At 40.6% G+C, this 19,357-nt stretch overlaps 1 protein-coding gene across 6 annotated transcripts in view; it reads right to left on the bottom strand.

The window, feature by feature from the left end:
* Nucleotides 1–19,357, bottom strand: part of pcdh9 (protocadherin 9) — a 783,218-nt gene that overhangs the window by 759,372 nt on the left and 4,489 nt on the right. The window contains exon 2 of one of the 6 annotated variants that reach the window (XM_033023042.1): nt 15,635–16,834. The exons of the other annotated variants lie outside the window; for them this stretch is intronic. Within the exon in view, the coding sequence (XP_032878933.1) occupies nt 16,784–16,834 (51 nt within the window). The 3' untranslated portion in view covers nt 15,635–16,783. Of the gene's footprint in view, nt 1–15,634; nt 16,835–19,357 lie in introns of those variants that run through there. 6 annotated transcript variants of the gene reach the window in all.

Genomic DNA, 19,357 nt, shown 5'->3' with positions numbered 1-19,357 from the left:
AATGCCAAAAATCCGTTGGTGATGGTGGAGCACTGAAATCTTGGAGGGCTGGAGGAGGTTACAGAGATAAAGAGAAACACAGGACCTGTGTAGGTTGGAACATTTCTTTAGTCAGAGGATGGTGAATCTGTGGAATCCTTTGCCACAGAAGGCTGTGGAGGCCAAGCCAGTGGATATATTTAAGGCAGAGATAGATATATTCTTGATTAGTACAGGTGTCTGAGGTTATGGGGAGAAGGCAAGAGAATGGGGTTAGGAGGGAGAGATAGATCAGCCATGATTGAATGGCGGAGTAGACTTGATGGGCCAAATGGCCAAATTCTGCTCCGATCACTTATGATCTTACGAGCTTCCTTCATGTTAGACACGTGCTTCTGATCTTAAAATCTAATTAAGTTGCATATTCAATGATATTTTAAATTATGTAAAGATGCAATATCATTGTCCCCTATCTCTGCACTGTTGATCAGGGCCATAACATCTGGGAGAAGTTAATGCAAAGGCTTTTAAAAAAAAGTATAAACCAATGGCGGCTCTGTTTTGACTTTCCTCGAATGATTAAAGTGATTTGAGCTTGAAACTCACAATTATTTTCATGTACGCACATACTCAAACACACAGGCACAAAAATTGACAGGGGAGCATTCATAGCCCGCAACAAAAATATTGGATAGAAACACATGTTTTGCTCTTTCCTACTTCCACTACTAACCAAATAAAATACTAAGATAATCGCTAATTATTAATTCATGTAACTACCGATATCAGACTAAGGATTTCCTAGAAAGATGAATGAACATGTCCCTGCTTAATTTTGGTTTCCTTTAGTAAAAATGCAGAATTTTAAATGAGCTGATTGGTAGGTTAATTAGCTACTGTAAATGATATGGCAAAAGAATTAGGAGAGTTGATAGAAACTGAGAGAGAATGAATTACAAGCAAAGAAGTGGAGACAGGGGACTGATGGAATTATTCTGAGAGCTGATAAATGCTCAAGGGGTCAAATGTCCTTCTTCTATGTCTCCAGGAATTGTGTTAAATTCCAATAAGGGTGGAAATGTCAAGTACTCGAGAGCATAGCATTATAGTCAAAGGGGGACATTTTAAAGGTGATGTGCAAGTCATTTTTTTTACACTGTGTGTGGTGGGTCCCTAGGACTTGCTACCAGAGGTGCAGTAGAAACAGATATGATATTCGCATTTAAAATACTTTTAGGTACTGTAGGCACATGCATATGCTGCAAACAGATGGATTTACATCACATACAGGTTGATGCGATTGGTTTAAGTTAGTATCATGTTTGGCACAACATTGTGGGCAGAAAGGCCTTTTCCTTTGCTGCTCGGTTCTAAGTTTTAAACCTATGAACAAAAAAGTCCAGTAATTTGGATAGATAAAACAGAAAATCATTAAAATATTGTTGCTAAAACGTAATTGCATTTTACCCAGGAATTGTCACATAGGTACCTAACTGGTACATGTCAGACATCAGGAAATAATGCTTTAGTATCCAAAGGAGGAGAAGTGGTAAGAGTTGTGAAGGAAGAAGTAGCAATTCTTGCAGCTTGCCTATGGAAATGGTTCTGACCAAGTGTGGCAAAAGGGTAAGAGGATAAGAGGCAGGCATTAGAAGATTGCAGTTCCCAGGCTTGGGGCTGGAGGAGGATGGAGACGGGTGAGATCAAAGCAAAAGGACTAGCGTGTAATGATTAAGCACGTTCAAGTTAGTTCAAGAACCAGAGGGCATAGGTTTAAGGCAAGAGGGGAAATATTTAACAGGAACCTGCGGAACAATTTATTTCACACAATGGGTAAATGGAACGAGTTGCCAGAGGAGGTAGTTGGGCCAAATACTATAACAATATTTAAAAGACATTTGGACAGGTACATGGACAGGAAAGTTTTAGAGAGATATGGGCCAAATGCAGAGAGGTGGGACATCTTGGAGCATCTTGGTTGGCATGGGTAGGTAGGGTCGAATGAACAGTTTATGTGCAGTATGACTATGATTTTAAGTTGAAGAATGAAAAAAGGAAGTAGGGCACAAGAGACTGCAGTTGCTGGAATTCTGAGCAATAACCAAACCACTGGAAAAGCTCAGTAGGTCAGGCAGCATCTGTGGAAGGAAATGGACACATAATGTTTCGGGTTGAGACCCTTCTTCAGACTGATGGATTAAAAAGTAGAACTGCCTTCTTCCTCAATTAATCGATTATCTGGATCAGGACAACATGACCTTGCTTAAATTAAATATAAAGGATTAAATACAAATTAAATACAAAGAATCACTGAAAGTGAGCATTTGAAACTCAAATGACAGCTCTTTTCTTCCAGTTTTTCAATGGCATCCCTTCCTACCATAAAGATCACCTTCAACTACAAATGTGGTATGAACGTGATTTTTTTCTATTTGGTCTGTTAAAAGCAATTCATGAGTCAATCATGTTGGTCTGGTTTATAGGTATTTCCCAACCGGGACCCGTGTTTTCCTATGTACTTGTTCACAAACATAGGTCCTACTGTGGAATGCCTGCATCAGTATATTTGAAAGGTTCTACCCTGCCATCCATCAGAGTGATGTCTCTTGTTGTTTATGTTAACGGCTGGAATTCAGACTAACTACTTTGACCCTTGTTTTAAGGTACACTGCTTCAAACAAGGAGCAACTGAATACAGTCCCTTGAGAACCACTCTCTGCCAAACCTTAGAAAGACAGAGAACCACATTCCAAAGGCTAGAACCTTTGCTATCAGGTCATTAACAGAACATGATTGATTGATGTACATTGATGGATTGCAGGAGAAAGGACTTGACAGATGCAAAGAGTGCCGGCTTTTTCTGCATGACTGAGAAACTCTGCAGGATTCAAAGAATCTTAGCATTCAGGAATAAACCTACTATCGTTGAACCCCCCAAAAAAACCTGTTAAACGCTATTTATCATTTATCTACTTGTTTTCATTCCATGCAGTATGTTACGGGATTATAGGCTAACCCAAGAATTAGGAGAGAGCATAATCATCAAGACTTCGCCATATTTGGTTTCAGGATACCGCAAAAGTGGTTCAATGGGCTTGTTTAGAAATCACTTCCCCTCCATCCAAATACTATTCGGAATAATTGTCTCCTGTCTATGCTCCTTTACCCGCACACTGAATTTGTTTTTGTTTATTATATTGTTTACAGTATGTTATGTTCACATACTCTGTTCTGCTACTGCAAGTAAGAAGAAGGGTCTCGACCTGAAACGTCACCCATTCCTTCTCTCCAGAGATGCTGCCTGTCCCGCTGAGTTACTCCAGCTTTTTTATCTGTCTTTGGTTTAAACCAGCATCTGCAGTTCCTTCCACCACAGTAAGCTTGTCATTGTTCTCTCTGGGATATATAATAATGATAGGCCATTTAAGACTGAGGTGAGAAAAAAACGTTTTCACCCAGAGAGTTGTGAATTTGTGGAATTCCCTGCCACAGAGGGCAGTGGAGGACAAATCACTGGATGGATTTAAGAGAGAGTTAGATAGAGCTCTAGGGGCTAGTGGAATCAAGGGATATGGGGAGAAGGCAGGCACGGGTTATTGATTGGGGACGATCAGCCATGATCACAATGAATGGCGGTGCTGGCTCGAAGGGCCGAATGGCCTCCTCCTGCCCTTTTTTCTAAGTTTCTATTTCTATGAAACTCTCTTGACGCTTGAATACTTATACCTCCAATACATTCATACATATTTCTACACTCTGCCGTTACCATTCCCTTTGTTCAGATTTGGCACTCCTTAGAAGAATTACATGGTCTATTACTTCTGGAACATGTATCTATCAGAAATATTCATGTGACCACTGATGAAAATTGGGTTAATGGGGTAAAGCAATTTTGCACACACTTTTCCCTTCTGAATGGCTTTTTATTCAAATAGTTTGTCACTAGCGTGCAGCTCCATATAACAAATACAGCACGGAAACAGGCCATCTCGACCCCTCTAGTCCGTGCCGAACACATAGTCTCCCCTAGTCCCATATACCTGCGCTCAGACCATAACCCTCCATTCCTTTCCCATCCATATAACTATCCAATTTATTTTTAAATGATAAAAACGAACCTGCCTCCACCACCTTCACTGGAAGCTCATTCCACACAGCTACCACTCTCTGAGTAAAGAAGTTCCCCCTCATGTTACCCCTAAACTTCAGTCCCTTAATTCTCAAGTCATGTCCCCTTGTTTGAATCTTCCCTACTCTCAGTGGGAAAAGCTTTTCCACGTCAACTCTGTCTATCCCTCTCATCATTTTAAAAACCTCTATCAAGTCCCCCCTTAACCTTCTGCGCTCCAAAGAATAAAGCCCTAACTTGTTCAACCTTTCTCTGTAACTTAGTTGCTGAAACCCAGGCAACATTCTAGTAAATCTCCTCTGTACTCTCTCTATTTTGCTGACATCCTTCCTATAATTAGGCGACCAAAATTGTACACCATACTCCAGAATTGGCCTCACCAATGCCTTGTACAATTTTAACATTACATCCCAACTTCTATACTCAATGCTCTGATTTATAAAGGCCAGCACACCAAAAGCTTTCTTTACCACCCTATCTACATGAGATTCCACTTTCATGGAACTGTGCACAGTTATTCCCAGATCCCTCTGTTCACCTACATTCTTCAATTCCCTACCATTTACCATGTACGTCCTATTTTGATTTGTCCTGCCAAGATGTAGCACCTCACACTTATCAGCATTAAACTCCATCTGCCATCTTTCAGCCCACTCTTCCAACTGGCATAAATCTCTCTGTAGACTTTGAAACTCTTCTTCATTACCCGCAACCCCACCTATCTTGGTATCATCTGCATACTTACTAATCCAATTTACCACACCATCGTCCAGATCATTGATGTACATGACAAACAACAGTGGACCCAACACAGATCCCTGTGGCACCCCACTCGTCACTGGCCTCCAACCTGACAAACAACCATCCACCATTACTCTCTGGCATCTCCCATTCAGCCACTGTTGAATCTATCTTGCTACTCCACCATTAATACCCAACCATTGAACCTTCTTAACCAACCTTCCATGAGGAACCTTGTCAAAGGCCTTACTGAAGTCCATATACACAACATCCACTGCTTTACCCTCATCAATTTCCCGAGTAACATCTTCAAAAAATTCAAGAAGATTAGTTAAACATGACCTTCCAGGCACAAATCCATGTTGACTGTTCCTAATCAGACCCTGTTTATCCAGATGCTTATATATATTATCTCTAAGTATTCTTTCCATTAATTTGCCCACCACTGACGTCAAACTAATAGGTCTATAATTGCTAGGTTTACTCTTAGACCCCTTTTTAAACAATGGAACAACATGCGCAGTACGCCTGTCCTCCGGCACTATTCCCGTTTCTAATGACATTTGAAATATTTCTGCCATAGCCCCTGCTATTTCTACACTAACTTCCCTCAATGTCCTAGGGAATATCCTGTCCGGACCTGGAGACTTATCCACTTTTATATTTCTCAAAAGTGTCAGTACTTCCTCTTCTTTGATCCTCATAGTTTCCATAGCTACTCTACTTGTTTCCCTTACCTCACATAATTCAATATCCTTCTCCTTGGTGAATACCGAAGAAAAGAAACTGTTCAATATCTCCCCCATCTCTTTTGGCTCTGCAGATAGTTGGCCACTCTGACTCTCTAATGGACCAATTTTATCCCTCGTTATCCTTTTGCTATTAATATAGCGGTAGAAACCCTTCGGATTTACTTTTACCTTACTTGCCAAAGCAACCTCATATCTTCTTTTAGCTTTTCTAATTTCTTTCTTAAGATTCTTTTTACATTCTTTATACTCCTCAAGCACCCCATTTACTCCATGCTGCCTATAACTATTGTAGATATCCCTCTTTTTCCGAACCAAGTGTCCAATTTCCCTTGAAAACCATGGCTCTTTACAATTTTTACGATTTCCTTTCAACCGAACAGGGACATAAAGATTCTGTACTCTTAAAATTTCACCTTTGAATGTACTCCATTTCTCTTCCACATCTTTCCCATAAAACAAACTGTCCCAATTTACTCCTTTTAAATCCTTTCGCATCTCCTCAAAGTTAGCCTTTCTCCAATCAAAAATCTCAACCCTAGGTCCAGTTTTGTCCCTCTCCATAATTATATTGAAACTAATGGTATTGTGATCACTGGACCCGAACTGTTCCCCAACGCATACCTCTGCCACCTGACCCATCTCATTTCCTAACAGGAGGTCCAGTACCGCCCCTTCTCTAGTAGGTACTTCTATGTATTGTTGCAAAAAACTATCCTGCACACATTTTACAAACTCCAACCCATCCAGCCCATTTACAGAATGTGTTTCCCAGTCTATGTGTGGAAAATTGAAATCTCCCACAATCACTACCTTGTGCTTACTACTAATATCTGCAATCTCCTTACATATTTGCTCTTCCAATTCTCGCTCCCCATTTGGCGGTCTATAATACACCCCTATAAGTGTTGCTACCCCTTTCCCATTTCTTAGTTCCACCCAAATAGCCTCCCTAGACGAGCCCTCTAATCTATCCTGCCAAAGCACTGCTGTAATATCTTCCCTGATAAGCAATGCAACACCTCCACCTCTTGCCCCTCCAATTCTATCACACCTGAAGCAACGAAATCCTGGAATATTTAGTTTCCAATCACAGCCCTCCTGCAACCATGTTTCACTGATCGCCACAACATCATACTTCCAGGTGTCAATCCAGGCTCTAAGTTCATCCACTTTTCTTACAATGCTCCTAGCATTAAAATATACACATTTAAGAAACCCACCCTCTCTTATTCTCTGATTATTTTCTTTTTCTTCTCTCTCCCTTACATTTTGGGTCAGAGTGCTACCATTCTCTGCACCCTGCTTCACACGCTCCATTGAACATTGTAAATTGTAGTAAGTTGCACAAATTCCTCTGCGGTAAGATCTTTAACTTCGCTGGTCTGAAGATCACCTATTATTTATTCACAAATAGCGGCTTTTGCTCTCATTGCCGTGAAATGTTGCTACTTCAAATATCAGCATTGTGCAGCAATATTTATCATCACTGAGATCTACGATCTCCTAGCACCTCAATAGGAACCTCACACGTGTCAAGGATGCATTGCCTATGGAGGGCAGAGGCAGGGATACTCTCAGCTTTCTCACCATAGCACCGTGCTTTGCAGTTGCAACTTTTGTCCAGCCACATTTCAGGTGCTCACTGCTCACAAGGGAGGTCGCCCAAACTCTATTCTCCAGAAGAGGAGATGTCAGCTACTTTTCTTTCATTCCACAGCTGGAGGGAGAACTATTACGGGACTTACCTGCATTGCAAGCTTTCCCAATGAGCAAGGTCATTCCATTTATTGTATGTTTTCCTCGTATATATTTAATTTCACAAAATGCATCACATCACACTTATCCATTTTATTTCTCTGTCCAAATTTCCAACTTATCCTTCTGCATCTTTCAAAATATTTCCTCATGATCCAGAAATCTACCAACTTGTGTGTCATCTGCAAATTTACTAATCTGACCACATATATTTTCAACCGAATCTGGCTGGAACCCCGAAACTGTAGTCCATCTCCAGAGATCTGAGTCCTCCCTAAAAGAATATTCCTCACGGGAATGTTCCTGTCTACGACTGCTGCTCTGTGGGAACAGCCTCACCCAAATTTTACACCACCGTTACTGCATTCAAGGCCAACGCTTCCCAGAAGCTAGAAGCATATTCTTGTACTGCACTGGGTCCCCTGGAGAACTGCCTGCAAGGATCCCACATGTTTTACTTTGAAAAATCCTCTGAATGTGACAACACCAGAATACAAAATATTTGACCGAGACGACAACATAATTTCAGCACGGAATTACACAGTGAAATGCGAGTGCTGGTGCGTGTTAATGCTGGAAATGGAAATTCTTGCTTTTTAAGAGACTTTCACATCACTGATTTCAATGCCCAATAAAAATTACACGGAGCAATGCATGGAAGAGAAGCAAAGCTACACCACACTGTGCGATATGCACACAGTGAGATTGGTTGAATTGGAATCAAAATGAGAAGTTGAAACACCAAAGATGACAGTCTCTGTGAGGTTGCATCTGTTATTGAAAACAAAAAGTTATGTCACCTGGAATTCTCAAAGAATTCAGAGTGCAGAATACCAAGTTAAGGTAATGATAGATCAGCAATTTCAAGCTGATCAAAATAATGAAAGGCAAAGAGGTGCTACTTTGCTAATTCAGTAAGAATAGCAATATTATTGATTTTCCATTAGTGTGGTCTTCGGAAATCTTGTTGAAGATAATCAATACTGCTTGAGTGTTGACTTAAAGCAGCACAGATTGGGGGAATAAGATGAGTAAAAATTGGTTGCTTTGTGACTAAGGAACTGTTGATGATATTCAGTATGGTGCAGCTGAAAGATTAACTTTGCAAAAGAAGATTTTGACATGTAGGTGCAGGAGATAAATTCTCATCATCCCAAGGAAAATCAATCAGATTTAGCTCAGATTAAACTGCCATTTCCTTTGAGACCGAGGACGGCACGGTGGTGCAGTAGTAGAGCTGTTACCTTACATCGTCAGAGACCCGTGTTCAATGCTGACTACGGGTGCTGCTGTATGGAGTTTGTACATTCTCCCTGTGATCGTGTAGGATTTCCCCGGGTGCTCTGGTTTCCTCCCGCGCTCCAAAGAGTAGGTTAATTTTGCTTCGGTAAAAATTGTAAATTGTCCCTAGTGTGTAGGATAGTGCTAGTATACGGCAATCGCTGGTCAGAGCGAAGTCGGTAAACGTAACCCGAAGGGCCTGTTTCTGTGCTGTATCTCTAATCTAAACAAGAAGTCCATGTGGGAATGTGTTTGTTTTAGAACTGTGATGTGGAAACATTTTCATGGTAGCAAAAGTTGTACGTGAAATGCATCACTGCTCACATAACGTAATAAATCAAATGGGCTCGCAAGTATAAAAGATCTCCTTTGATCTCCACCTTTCAAATTTAAATTTCAGACCATTATACTACCCTCCGTATTCTATCAATTAAAAACCTGGTTAGGTTATCACCAAAACATTCCTCTCACATTCCTGTCAAGCAACACAAGCATCAACTTTTGTCTTTGTGCTTTTGTCCCTTTCTTAAATCAAATTAATTTTTTCTTCAAGTCTAATTTTTTTGTTCAGGGCTTTAAAATCCATGTGGCTTCCCAGTGCTCCAGTCCCTTTTCAATCTTTAAACTTTTCAATATGTGTTTATTATTACTCTAACAACAGGGATTGATCAGCGTGTATCATCATCTCTACATCTGGGTTCAATTTGTACTCTGGAATTTGCACAGTGCAACCGGTCTGATAGGCAGAATAGTGTTGAGAGAGTGCATTCCTGCTGGAGAGAAACATGTTGGGTAGTGTTGAAAATGACAGATCAAACCATGGTTTAAATTGATACAAAATCTCACACCCATTTACCAATTCCAGATTAATGACATGCTGTTCTTTTAATTCACTGCAGATGATTTACATTACATATTTTAATTCACAAGGGTGTACATGATTTACTGCAATTCATTGAATTATCTAATTTTTCCATGTATGGCCTCCCATTTCTTATGTTCCATGAACTCAACCATGTGCAACCATATCTAATTCACCGTGAGTCCTGTTCACCCATCACCCAAGAGCTTTCAGACCCACACTGGCTCCATGTCAGTTTAAAATGTATTATGTTCCATGATGCTCCCTTCCCCAGCTCTACGGTCCATCCTGGCCTCTTGTGCATTCCCAGTTTCATTTATCACTCCCCTTGCAGTTATATGCTGTTTTCTTGGCCTTAAACTCTGAAATTCATCCATAAATCTCTCAGTCTGTACGTGTATGTGTGTCACTCACACTGTAACACTCATGAGAATTAAAATATGATGCTTAGTGCACTGAACGGCAGAACATAAATGGTTGTTATTCACTCACAATCACCACACACGATTTACACTGTCCATTTAATCCATAATCTGAGTTGGATGATCAGCCATGATCATATTGAATGGCGGTGCAGGCTCGAAGGGCCGAATGGCCTACTCCCGCACCTAATTTCTATGTTTCTATGTTTCTAACGTGTTCTATTAACACAACACAATTCACTACATGCTGTTTACATGATAAATTTTAGTTCATTACACACCACTTACATCATGTATTTTAATTCACTACATGTGGTTACACCACGCATGTTAATTATGGACACGGTTTGGGCCGCACATTTTAATTACAGCTGCACCATTTACAGCAGGCATTTTAATTCACCACACACAGTTTACACCATGTATTCAATTCAGTGCACACGGTTTTGCACAGTCTTTCGACGCGGAGCAGTTGAGAGCCTGGCAGTAAACTGAACCAGCAGCTGTCATGCAAACGGGCTGTCGGGGACCCCAAATGCTCATTCCGACAAGACTGCACTTACGTCTGGAACTAGTGAAGTGAACTGAGGCATCCTAATGAGTTCCTGGACTTGCGAGAGGGAAGAGTGTGACATATTGCTTGTGCTGGCTGGTAACTAAAATGGATACTGAAAGCTGACCACTGTGCGACTCTCAGCTGAGACGCAAGGTAATGAATGAAGAGGTGTCTGGACAAGGGATGAATTAAGCTGCTGTTGCCTGCATGATGAAAAGCTCTCATCACCTACCCACTGGTACACAGGCTTGGTCTTTATCTGTACTCTCTCCTCTGCACAAGTTATGCAGAGGAGCTAGCAGGATATTAGAAAAGGTAATTCTTATGCGCCTCAAGGGGCAAAGTCAGTCATCATCATGCAATAAGATGACAGACCCCTGCCATCTCCTGCACCCTGCTGCAATCCTCACTGGTTCATACCTAATGCTCCTGTCCCACTTAGGAAACCTGAACGGAAACCTCTGGAGACTTTGCGCCCCACCCAAGGTTTCCGTGCGGTTCCCGGAGGTTGCAGGTGGTTGCCGGAGGTTGCAGGGAGTGGAAGCAGGTAGGGAGACTGACAAAAACCTCCGGGAACCGCATGGAAACCTTGGGTGGGGCGCAAAGTCTCCAGAGGTTTCCGTTCAGGTTTCCTAAGTGGGACAGGGGCATTAGACATCACAAAGCATTGACAACAACGTCCCGGCTGCTCTGATGGTAATGTGTTGCATTTCAGCACAAAGTGGCCACTCCTACATCGAGAAGGAATTCTTCTGTACTTTGGGAACACAATATTATTATTGACCTAGATTCCCATCCAGGCTTCCATCAGGGACTTCTCCGCCTGAAGAAGGGTCTCGGCCTGAAATGTCAACTATTCCTTTCTCCAGAGATGCTGCCTGAGTAAATGCTGAGTTACTTGAGCATTTTGTGTCTATCTTCTGTCAGGGATGTCCTGCCAGTTACAATTTGGACTCTCAATACCCAATGGTGTGAAACAAAGTGTCCAATAAACCATAGTTCAAAGATACAACTATATTGGACGTCCATCTACAAGTATTAGATCTTGCTGAAAATCTTTCACATCAAGAGTTAAAGGTTGACCTTTTTGCTGAATGAGTGGGGCAGAGCACTCACCGAACAGTGTATATAGTGAAGTTCTATCAATAAACCAGTAATCAATTCCTGACCTAACCCATCAATGTCAATCTCCCAACAACTTAATCGGTACAGTTTTTGCCACTGAATCTTTCCTGAATACCGGGAAAAAAATATCTTATTATAACCCTTACCCCTATTTCTTCAACCTCTCAAGATGCCCAGGCAAATGTTCTGTAAACAACAAGTGTGTTGTTCCCAAATGTGTCATCACTGAGCCTGAAGCTGATTCATTCCTCTGTGGTGGCTTCTATGCTACAGTACAAACAAAAATCAGATGAGAGACATCTCACCCCTGCTGATAAATAACATTAGGTTTCCGATCTGTCTCAAGTTAACAAAATAAATACATTCTCTTCCTTCTCATTAATTGAAACAATAAACTCTGGTTTGATTCAAATAGCAGCCAAGACAATGGGAGCTCACAATGTAATGAGATAGCGATCTATTTTTAACCAAGAATACCAAATGCAGTCCTTGGACTTGTGATGGAACAGCTTAGACTGTATCTATTTCAGTTTATGTTTTTTTCCCAGAGAAATGTATATCTTAGTTGCATTTGTAATAGTCCTCAGAAGGAGACGCATGCGATTCTGACTTTAAACCGCAAACACAGATAAATTACAAATGAATAACCTATTGAACCTATGCCTGCTTGGGGTCAAAATATCTTCCCTTAAATCAGAGCTCAGGCTTGTTCAGATTATGTTAACGGTGGATCTGGAGCCAGTTTAAGGATTGAGTGATTGAGGACAGGTGAATTTGGCACGTAAATAACAAAAAGGATCAAAAGCAGCAACAGTGGTTTCACAACCCCCAACCCTGGCTGCAGTTAGCTGCAAACACCCCTACCCCACTTGCTTGTGCTCCCTCTCTCTTACTACAGCTGTGCCTTGCCAGTAGACTTGCTTGCAAATTGCCTCGTACAAGTGTTTTCAGCAAATTTACTGACAACACCCCGGAGTAATTTGTTCAGAGCAATTATAGCAAAATTGTCCCATATTTAAATGTTCAGTGAAACATTTAGGAATTTCATAAATGTAATATCTCTATTTGGCTGCAGCAATGATAATGATCCAATGCCGAATTTTAGCTGGTGTGCAGTTAAATCCTAAAAATGGTTGTTTGGCAATTTAATGTTGGAATCTGGATTATCCTTGCAAACCAAAAATAGCCAATATGCATTTTGTTGGCACAAGGAACTGCACATGATGGTTTGCAAAAAAAGGTGCAACATGCCGGAGTAACTCAGCAGGTCAGGCAGCATCTCTGGAGAATATGGATAAGGCCGTGTTTCGGGGTCGGGACCGTTCTTCAGACTGACGGTCACAACCTGAAACATTGCCTTTCCATGTTCTCCAGAGATGTCGCTTGACTCACTGGGTTACTCCAGCACTTTCTGCATTTTGTCGAGTTGCCGAAGGAACTGCAGTCTCAACAGGATAGCAAAAACTAGTTAAATTGTTTGAATGACAGGCAAAATAGTTATCAGCATATAATTTAGTCAAATCAACTTGGATTTCTAAAATTCAAATGTTAGCAAGGAGAGTTCCTTGTCCAAAATCTCACACTTTAAGCAATTTTCTCCCTTGGGGGACTCTTGAATATAACATAACTGGGTACTATATGTTTGTGCAGAAGGGAATATGAATTGGAAGGCTTGAATGCTCTCACCCTGTAAGATGCACGCATCCATTGCATTAAACGTGATCAGTTAAGGCCCTGTCTCACTTACGTGTCCCTGGCACGCAAATTATGCGACCTCGTGGCATCGTGTGGCCGCGCGAGGCCGGTCCCACTGAGGAGCATGGAGGGGTATGGAGTTGTGTGCGATATCGCGCGGTGCTCCGAAATTTTGTCGCAAACAAAATTTACGCGCGCCACCGGCCTGTCGCGTAACTGACGGCCAAAGTGGAACAGGCCCAAGACCCTGGTGCGACGCAACGTCTCACCTCCAACAGCAACAAATCCGCCCCCACTTCTACTCCCATAGCGGGGCCAAGAAAATTGAAGATTGGCACAAAATGCAGGAGTAACTCAGCGGGACCGGCAGCATCTCTGGAGAGATGGAATGGATGACGTTTCGGGTCAAGACCCTTCTTTCAGACTGAAGAAGAGTCTCGACCAGAAACATCACCCAGAGATGCTGCCGGTCACGCTGAGTTACTCCTGCATTTTGTGTCTATCTTCAAATGACGTCACGTGCACCAGATGGTTGTGCAGACACGTGAAGTCGCGCGCGACCTTCGCGGGACTGTCGTGCCTCAATTAGCATGCCTAGGACACGTAAGTAGGACAGGGGCTTAAGTGATTTAGCACGTTTTAATCTACGTATTGTAGAGAGAACTGCTATACATGGGGAGGCTACAACAATTTTGGATGTGCTGATTTTATAACCAATAAAGACATAAAATCATGTCAATGTATTGCTAGTCACCTTACCATTCTCCATTAGTTCCCCTCCCTAAATGTTCATTACAATGTTTCTGCAGTTCTCTCTCACCACGAATGTGTCTGCTTTACTGGAAGATTGAGGCAATTCACTATATCGCTGAATACTCTATCCAGTTTCTATGTGTACAGTAGAAAACATGCCAATACAGCCTGGTTTGGTATCTAAAATGCCCAGAAACAGAGATGGCTGAAAAAAGATACAGCCTATATGTGATCCATCACTGATATTGATCTCCCCACCATCAATGGGATCTACAGGAGGTGCTGCCTCGAAAAGGCAGCTAAATTAAAGACCCACACTACCCTGACCACACTCTCATCTTACTGTTACCATCAGGAAGCTATAGGAGCCTGAAAACCGTGACCTCCACCTTCAAGAATAGCTTCTTGCAAGCAACCATCACAATTCATGAACCACACGGCACATCCCTAACCACAATCTTACCTCAGCAACGATCTGCTATGGACTTTGATTTGGTTGCACAACATACTTTGAATTTGCACTATTATGGTTTGATTACCCAGTATAACTTTATTTATTGCATTATCAATTAATATATTTTACTTTGCTGTGCTATTGCATTAATGGGCTTGTAAATGTTTGGCAAGTGAGAATGTCATTGTTCCATATGACAATTAAACACACTTGCCTCTAATGTAGTTACGTAAAATCAGATCGCAATATGTTTGAATCTCATTGCATTTATACAACACTTTGGATGGTAGTTAACCCCAATGCCTGACCTTCCAGATCTCTCATACGGTCTGCTCAGTCTTGTAAGTGTTATTTCCTGGCTAGGTTTATGTTGTGGGTCAGTAATCTTGCCTCCAAGTCAGAAGGTTTGAATTCAAGTTGCATGCTCCCAAACCGTTGGGCTGACACCCCAGTGTAGCCATGCACTATCGGAGATGCAGTCTGTTAGATGAGCTGCAAAACAAAAGCAGTCTTCTCTCTTGGGTAGGCAAGAGATCGTACAGCATTAATCTGAAGGCCACCAGCAGAGGCAAGCCAAACATCATTATGAACATTTAATCCTCTAGTATGGTGTTAAATGGATTATTATGTCATGATTAGATTGCAATGCTTGAGAGCACAATGTTAAAACCAAGAGCGTCTTTCTGCACTATAACAATGACCACAATTCAGAAGTGATTAATTTGTAATTTAAAAAAATGCTTTCTGACATTGTAAGAGAGAAACGAAAGGTGCTACAAATGTCTTCTTTTCTAGCCTGAGAAAATCCAAAATGTTGTCAATTTACTGAAACAACCAGTTCAGGTCACAATGCAAGGGCAATTAAATAAGGATAACAAATATAAAGGTGTTAAACTAGGCACTGAAGAATTACCAGGGCACAAACTTTATACTCACTTTTGGAATCTGAGCAACTATGTAGACTGAAATAGAGTACATTTACTGGGGTGAAAAACAAAAATATTAGGTTGTTAATCTAGGTAAAATCAGAAAAAAACTCTTACAGGAAGAGACAACAGAAATAAATGAATAAACAGGGACAAAACAAAAATCACCATACACAAAATTATAAATTACACAATGATACAAAATAAATTTAATAATCAGGCTCTACTTTATTTAGTACAATAATCTTCAACCACAATATCAGCATATAGTTTTTTAAATACAATGGTAAAAACAGCAAAATAAATAGTGTATAATAACTGGAAATATTTAAGTGTACATAGCGATTCAAACCACTGTCTCTGCGAATACTGTATTATAATATTTATAAATTCACCCTTCCAGCACTGACATGACTATCTGACCCTTTTCAGCAAGTCCCAGAAGACCAGTCCTTTCAGATGCAGTAAAATGTGTGGTGTCTGGTTACTGATAAAGCTTTCCACAAAGTATTTTCCAGCCATTCAGTGATCCGGCTTAAAGGAAAAGACCAGCTCAAAATACCCAAGGGCAAGGATTGGAGGGCAGTTTCGGCAGTCTGCTATTTTAACAGGAGCAGCCTTTCCTCATCGCTCAGTTTCTCTATGGATATGCTTCCAATAAATTTCATTAACTCTTTCATCTCATCTCCAAATTCCATGAGTCCGATTGGGATGGAATCTCAGAATAACATGAATTCCCTCAACAAGGGGCAGATTTTTAGTAGCCTAAATTTTCTTGGTATGTCACAAGACACCCATAATATTTAGCACCATAATATTTTTGTGACTGATAATGAAATCTTATCAGGTGATTTTAGTCTCAACATACGTGGGAACGCAGCCAACTTTGTAAGTGAATCCAAGCTGAACATTTTACTGCATTTGCTAAGGTCATGGCAATATAGATTCTGTTCTGACCCTGCACTCGAAATGCAGCAACTTAAAGAAACATTTTGGCAGAAAACCGAAATTCTCATATTTTCTCTTTGACAACAGCCCATTGGTAACAATTTAAACGGATCAGGCATCAAGTTATCGTCTCAAGGACTTCCGCTACAAAAGATGTTCCACGGTTTAAAATGCAAGAGACTGTTCACTTTATTTCCTCTGCTGTATAAATCCCTGCTTAAAGGAGGCAATGTTCAAATTTCAGCCAAGGCATAACCATGAGCACTATGCTTATGTATAAATCACTCCAACATATTGGCCAGAAATTTCTCCGACAATTTAAGTGTGCACTTGGTGAATGTCGGGATGTGCAAGCGTCGGATGAGAAGCATCTTAACCCTTTTGAGAACTGACTTTGCTCAGGGTTTAACCATAACATGTTTCCATCTCATACTTTTGGGAATACTGTGCAGGATTCTGGAAAAGAATAGAGCCCAATATTACTCTATTTATAGAATTAACTTCTCATTCAACAATAAAAACAAAGCTCACCTAATTTAAAAAAATAATAATGAATAAATAAATAAATGAAAAGAAGCAGATATTCCAAAGTCTCAATCCATTGTCTGTTGCATGCTCTGATTTAACCAAAGTGTGAGTAAATGTACAAGGTTTGCTCCGAGAACCCTTTGGAAATGCACAAACTGGATTCCTGTTACCTTGCCTCGTAAAACTAATCAGAGTCCAAGGAATGGTACGTTAACACAGATGGGCACCAAAAGTGTTGGCAATGTTATTAGTGGTTACTTAATGTCCTTTAAATATGTACCAGTAGAACATTTGGCTGGCAAGCAAAACATTATTCTTGTTGTATCACCATGCATCACAACTATCAGTGCCTCACTCTCTCTTACTTGTTTACAGGAAGTTTAAATGTCTAAGCAAAAATGTTAAGTAGATGACAGAATGAAATGTGAAGTAATAGATTCTGTGAAGCAAAAAGTCTATGGAAACAATACACACATTCTTTTTCGTGGAAGCAGAACAAAATGTCAGATTTAAGCGGGCTTAAAACTGATGGAAGTTTTGCATTTGAAATGAAGGACTCCAGTTAACTCCCAACTGTCCACTGGCTCAGCTCTATGGATCTGTTAGGCACACATAACTGCACAGATAATCCTAACAAGGTTTGTGACTGTGTAAAGCAATTAAGCGGCCAAGTCTGCTATTCTAAATTTATACATCATTGTAAATAGCTAACATGTTAGAACTTCACGATCAGATGCATCAACACAAAATAAACGTCATGCAGCCTGTCAAATTAGCACTCACCTGAATATTTCTGCGAGATAAGAAAATTAGGACCAATTAGTTCCCAGAGTCCAACACACACATTATTTAATTAAAATTGCTTGCTGTGATTTTACAATGTACTGCTACCACATTCAAGTTGTCCAAGAACTTGATGTAGGTGCAAAATTTAATCAAAAATAATCCTTCTAAATTAGGAATTAAACCAGAAACTGCGATATAATCCAATATATTATTTTTATGAACGAACAGGAAGTGTAATATTTGCACTGTGCTGCTAAAACCATCTTATTGTGTCAATGTACCCCGAGGTATTATTTCATTACAATTTTTGTAAATATTTCCCCCTCACCCAAATAGAAATGGTAGTATTCATCACTAATTTAAAGCAATCATTCAATTAGGTATTACCTTTTTCAGAATTCAATAAATATTTTTAGGATGGCAAGAAAATGTGAGAATTAAATTGCACCGTCTATAGGGTGATTTCACGAAAGGTCACTGGATCATAGATCCTAACCCACGTGACCGCAAAATTTAACTGCGGTACAAAACGTCACTTCCAGTACATGTTATTGATGCTGAAAACGCGTACTTTCACACCCGTTAAAAACCGCGAAAACGGTTAGTTTTTGAGCTGTAAATAACTGTGCCAGTCGGGGTGACCGCGAGGCACAGCTATCTTACTTTAGAGTCCAGAAGATAAAGAAAAACAAAGGTAAAGACAAGAGAGCGCTGAAAGGAAAATAACAGCGGAAGTTGTTGGCCGTGCAGATATAAAGCTCGAAAATATCGGGAATTATCACGTCTGCTCACTGCATTTCATCAAAACTAAGGCATTATTGATGTTTTGATGAAATGCAGTGAGCAAACGCGATAAAATCCCGATATTTTCTATCTTTATATCTGCATGGCCAACAACTTCCGCTGTTATTTTCCCTTCAGCGCTCTCTTGTCTTTACCTTCGTTCTTCTTTATCTTCTGGACTCTAAAGTAAGATAGCTGTGCCTCGCGGTCACCCCGACTGGCACAGTTATTTACAGCTCAAAAACGGGCCGTTTTCGTGTTTTTTAACAGGTTTGAAAGTACGCGTTTTCAGCATCAATAACATGTACTGGAAGTGACGTTTGTACCCCAGTTGGATTTTGCGGTCACGTGGGTGAGGATCTATGATCCAGTGACCTTTCGTGAAATCACCCTATATCTGTAGAACATTCTTCAAAGATTGTACAAAAAGTGGACCAATGAGGTGATCTTAAGTGAGCTGTGTTCTTTATGATACTAGTGTAAAATCTATTCAATAACCAGCAATGTGATGACCAAGTTGTACCTGGTGAATGGTTTCAAACCAGCTTCCCAAAAACATCAGATACTTTAAAAAAAAACATTCTCATAATAGCATACTGAAACAGGAAATCAGCACATCTCTAGTTTGGAATTAGCAGCCCCTACCATCTCACTACTGGCCAGAGGCCGGGTAGCATTGCAATATCCTTGGAGACTATTAGTGGTGACATAGTGACCAACCTCCAGTGAGCACCAGAATATTTGCAAAGCCTGATACTGTTGCAAACTGGATTTTTGTATTGTTGATCAACTTCAAAACTACAGCCACTTGTTTGAACCCCCCCCTCTCCCCCCAGAGTTCTGAATTAAATAGGCAGAAATCTAGAATAGGAAGTTCTGATA

This window comes from Amblyraja radiata, chromosome 6 (assembly GCF_010909765.2).
Source record: "Amblyraja radiata isolate CabotCenter1 chromosome 6, sAmbRad1.1.pri, whole genome shotgun sequence".
Taxonomy (NCBI): Eukaryota; Metazoa; Chordata; class Chondrichthyes; order Rajiformes; family Rajidae; genus Amblyraja; species Amblyraja radiata.
The sequence above is the reverse complement of the archived record's forward strand: the minus strand, read 5'-3'. Positions and strand labels throughout refer to the sequence as shown.